Source organism: Scomber japonicus, chromosome 7 (assembly GCF_027409825.1).
Source record: "Scomber japonicus isolate fScoJap1 chromosome 7, fScoJap1.pri, whole genome shotgun sequence".
Classification (NCBI taxonomy): Eukaryota; Metazoa; Chordata; class Actinopteri; order Scombriformes; family Scombridae; genus Scomber; species Scomber japonicus.
Window position 1 is genome coordinate 10,230,103 of NC_070584.1, and position 5,369 is coordinate 10,235,471.

General features: G+C 38.6%; 1 protein-coding gene across 1 annotated transcript; it reads right to left on the minus strand.

The window, feature by feature from the left end:
* Positions 1-364: 364 nt before the first annotated feature.
* Positions 365-4,399, minus strand: nmu (neuromedin U). Its single transcript, XM_053322780.1, has 8 exons — positions 4,252-4,399; positions 3,183-3,238; positions 3,050-3,097; positions 2,877-2,930; positions 2,701-2,730; positions 1,288-1,362; positions 489-542; positions 365-400 (listed from the first exon to the last, which is right to left on the minus strand). The coding sequence occupies exons 1-8, from the start codon at positions 4,397-4,399 to the stop codon at positions 365-367; spliced, it is 501 nt and encodes a 166-aa protein (XP_053178755.1).
* Positions 4,400-5,369: the final 970 nt, after the last annotated feature.

A 5,369-nucleotide genomic window follows, 5' to 3' on the forward strand; every position in this document is an offset into this window, starting at 1 on the left:
CTGGACAAATGAATAGTATTTTAATGATATTCTTTGTGTACATTCAAACATCACTATACAGCAGTGGCAGAGGGCTGTGGTCGACATCTGGATCACTCAGTCATAGTGCAGCGGCTCGGGGTCTGTGTCGTCTCTGTACACTAAGCCTCAGAGGTGGAGACTGGCACACATTGATACACAGGATTAGATGATGAGGAATACACACGCACACACACAACTGACATTGTAACTCCATCACAATGAGAGTTTCAACAGCGTGTGTTGCAATTGAGCTTTCAAATGTCAGTGTAACATGTCTAATAAGACTGTAACCATAGGCTTGATGTGACAAAAAGTATCTTGAGTAGAGAATTTACCTTTTTATTTACTCATATTCTAAGGATCTTCTTCCATTTCGTGGCTGCAAATGAAAACAGGGTATTATTGAATTATCATCATATTATCTTGGATATTTTTTCTTTTATTTCTTGACTTAAACATGTTCATACTCGATAGAGGAAGTAACCTCTGCTCTGGATTCCCCCAGGTCCCTGGAGTTCAGCCTGCACAGACACAACAACCACAGCAAAGACTGTCCCTGTATTATTTCCCATTTTCTTAATATCCACATTTATTAATGAGACAGGTATTATTCAGTGTAAAGTTCCTGGATGTCTTCATTACTTCACCTTTTCTTCTATGACTCACCGGCAAAGTCAACAACACACACTCAAACAGTCACATCAGGATTTTCCAAAACAAACACTTTCCACGTTTTTCGCTCACAATTCCTCTGTGATAGCAAAGTTCACCTGTCAGCTGCACTAATTTTAGACCATAATTACTCTCAGCTTGGGAAAGAACAGCTAATGTAGACTGAGCTCGTACAGGGAGTGAGGATAGTTACCTGATATTAAGCAGCATTACTGACATGTTAGGTCAGGAAGGGGAAAACATACATTGAATTCAACTACAGAATGTTTCAATATTTGCCACAAATGTGCACATTTTCCACTGTGCTCGCTGCAATTATAACATTTTCTTTTCATCGGCTCATTCTATATTTTCAGCCAACATTTAACTTTGTATGTTTAGCACCAGAATATAACAGAAGTCACACAAAATGGCTTTTTCGTGTTAGTTTGCAGCACTGATTACATGCAGTGTGTATTCTGAAAAACAAACAGCTTGGTTTTTCAGTGGCTTTGTTTTACCAATCAGTGCGGTGAGATTATTTTTATAAAGCAACAGAAAAAAAAAGAGAGAGAGAGAGGGATTGAAAGGATAGCTGACATGGGTGGTACATACGTGCATTGAGAGTCCTCTCTCTCTTCCAGTATGGAGTTGAGAAAGTAGATGCAGGAGAGGGTGCAACACAGGGGTCTGACCAACACATACACACACAAAGACACAGGTAGAGCCAGACACACACAGAAACATTATTTCCCTCTAGTTAACACACAAGAACATGCGGCACGGATATGCAAACATAATACAAATGCTTCCGCAGTGCAGCGATTTATTCATTTATTCACTGCAGGCTGCTTGCATTTTGCATTATTCACTAGAATTGAGTTTTTTGCCATCTCTGATCGCAACTAATTCACTGTTATTCAATCAGCAATATTACCTCACATACTGTTCACATTCTGACTGATGATTCTCTATTCTCTATAATATTAATTCACATTCATAAACTCCCTGTCAGTCATCTATAAAATCCTTCTGTTTGATTAAAAGACATTCACAATCATTATGTTATGGTCCAGGAGAACATTTTATAGAATATTGTTTGAATGCTGAATTTTTACATTTGCATTTATAATGAGTGTATCAACTGCACACAATTCTAAAAAAGTACTTTAGGTACAAAGTACGTTAGGAAAAGTCTGGCAAAAGAAATGTATATAGGGTGATTTTACAGCTCTCAAATGTGAAAAAGGGTCACATTTGATCCTGAACAGTAGGTAAGGGTTAAGCAACAAGGCGTCCAAACTGGACGACCACATCGGTTGTTTGACCATGCACTCCAGAACGGCCACTGGCAGGGAGAAGGACAGACAGAGGAGACAAACATAATCCAAGTTCTCATGCAACCAAGAAATAAAGCTGGCTGTGAAGCCATGTACTCGCCTCCCTGCACAAAATGTTGAGAATAGGCATCTGACATGCAGAGCACGCAACATGGTAGAGGAGCTGTATTTGTCTGCATGCATTAGTGCTGACCTGTTATGGTATGTGTGTGCCTGCATGCATTTTGGTTTGAGGAATGAAGTGTGGAGACTTTACACAACTGGTTTTATTTTGTGATTATAGCTCCAACAGAGTTGAAAAGTATCAAACTTGTGCAAAAGGTGCAAGTTAGAAATAGTTAGAAAACAGTGTGAACTGCTTTCCTAGGTCAGGCAACAAACTGTAGCAGTGCACATTTATCTCAAAACTTACCACCCTCTCTGACAAGGCAGAATCATTTGGTCTTGAGTAATGAAATAAAAACTGTGCATACAGTGCACAACAGGAACATGTGGGGGGAAAAAATCCTCACACACACACACACACACACACACACACACACACACACACACACTCACACACAAGTGCACACACACACAAGCCAACAAAAAATTGTCATTAGGTATAATCTGTCTCTCTCATTAATCTCTACAGGTCCAGTCTATTGTTCACTATAATTCATATGATTGATAAGAAACTTGTACTTACCCTTTTACTATTTTCTCGCACTTTCAGCTCCTGCTAAAACAACAAAATGTTGACAATGAAAAAAATCTTTGGTGTTAATGTTTTAGTATATATTTTGTCTTTTTTTGCAATTAGTAACATATTCTGCTATTGAACTTTTACTTCTGGGAGTGAAGAGAGCACAAAGCATGAGGTACCTTTGACTTCTGAACCAGCATCAAGACACAGAGTTCTCCTAAGACATCAGATGCCTGGAAAAGAAATTAAAAGAGAAAAATGGCTGCTTAAACAAATTATTACATTTGTAACACATGTTTAAAGAAACAAAGCTCAATTTACTCAGACTCTTCTCAACTGACACCGCACTCACCAATAACTCCAGGTCTGCAGAGAGGTAGGATGAGCACACAGCGTCTATCTGTGGAGCAGTACAAAGGATGATGGACAGTTACAAAGACAGAAGCAATGAAGTCGGAAGAAGAGAATAAAATAGCGCTGTGTACCTGGTTGAGGAGCTGCCGCTGATCTGTTGTGGCTTGCTGAAGTTCTGCTGGAGCACCTTTGGTTTTATACAGCACAGAAAAACATAGTTAATGCAATACAGTTAATACTGAGCATCCTGATGAAATTACACTTATATTGACAGAACAGTAATGATGCATGATGATATTATAGAAGCTAAGGTCAGTAGTGTTGTGATGACAAATTGCATCTCCTGTATGACTGTTTTCGGGATGCTCTGCTGATCTAGCATGATTGCAGTAAATGTCCATTATCAGGAGTAAAAGCTTCACTGTAGAATATGGATTTGTCATGCATCACGTTGATGTTTGATTACTGGCAGAAATCTGGTTTTGAAAATATTCTAAAAATCAAAACTACAATTAATCTCAACCCCATAAAACTATATTTTCACGTTTCATAATCTGTTATAAATAAAGTCTGTAATAAAGTCAACAGCATGCAGCATCACGGTGCCAAACCTGATGTTGTATCCCCACAGTCGATGCAAAGATCACTTTGACATTATGAGAATACTGCACAAGTGCCTGTCAATCACATATCACTGGTGACTTTAGGTCAGTTGACACCTAAAGTCAAAGGTTGTAATGGTGAATCGAGTTGTTGGCTGAAGATTTCTGTGAAACTGTCTCTAGTAGTTCGGCATTACATCAGTTATTGAAAAATGACATGGATGGAAGGATGGCTGGAAGGATGGAAGGATGGATGCATATGATGTATCAAAATCCGTAACTAGTATTCACATGCACAATATTTCATTCATACACATCACTGTTCAAAAGTATATAATAAACAAAAAACTACAAACCACTTATTTCCTTTAGAAATTGTAATAGATAGATAGATAGATAGATAGATAGATAGATAGATAGATAGATAGATAGATAACTTTTACAACAACAAAGGAGAGGAACAAAGCTTTATGTCCCTCATGTTCAAAGATTTTGTGCTTCATTTGATAAAAGATCCATTCAGCAGCGAAAAGCGCAAGACTTGCAGTTTTTGGCTTTAAAAAAGCAAAAGATGAAAATAAAATAATATATAACTTACTTTTGCAGACTGGGATGGTTAGGATGAGTAGGGCTGCGAGTGTGATGCTGGCCGTGCTGAGTGGACTCATGGCGCTTCTGCTGAGGCTGGACAGGCTGCTGGAGGCTCCGCGCTGCGCAGGCTGACTTTGGCACTGGAATGTCCTCATCTCCCTCTCGCTGGCCTTTCTTTCTTTCTTCCTTGCTTCCTTCCTTCCTTAGTTCCTTCCTTCCTTTCTGTCTTTCTTTCTTTCTTTCTCCCTTTCTTTCTTTCTTTCTTTCTTTGTTTTTGATTCTGTCCGCTTGACTTCTTGCTCTTCTGACAGTTTCCCCACTCAAGTCAGAGAAATATGAAGGCTGGTGTCACACACCCTCCTCGCGCGCTGACACTTGACTGCGTCAGCGCCGCGCGTAAAAAAAAAAAAAAAAAAAAAAAAAGTTGATTTGATCAACAGGTTGGCGTCAGGGAGAGCAGAGGTATGAGTGATGAAGTAATACAACATTTATAACAATAAACAGTGAGATCCAACTGTTGATCATAAGAAAATTAACTTCTTATTTTTTTAAACCCTGTTTTTATATTTTAGAGAAGCACAACGTAGCTGTTGTCGTTTTTGCTCAGTCTGTATCTGAGATATACAGTCTGATTTATGTCAGTTATTATGTTAAGGTGCCGTTTGTTTTGATGCATTGCGTTATATGTACACGGTTAGGCTGTCATAGATAATTCTCCTTATTTCATATGCAGAAGGTAGCTATATTCATTTTTCATCAGCTTCGTGTCTAGAAGGCCATTTTGGCACAGACACGTGCACTCACCACCTATATTTATTCTATATTTATCTGTTGCTATTGGATCTCTTATAAACCACCGTTTTATCATTCATCAATGCACTATAGCCTGTGTCTGTCTATGCTGTTGTGGTCAGGGAATATAGTAAGGTGTTCACATCCACCTTCTCTTCTCACTCAGACTCAAGATTGCTTTCAATTAACCTGATGTAGCATATCATATTTTTACTACTATTGTTAAAGTCAGAAGCAAAAATGTGACAAAGCATGTGTGCACACCAATCAAAACTTTAGGACTTTATGTCTCTTGTCTAGGTAAATCCTTTAAAGCCCCCATCTTGCTTGGCT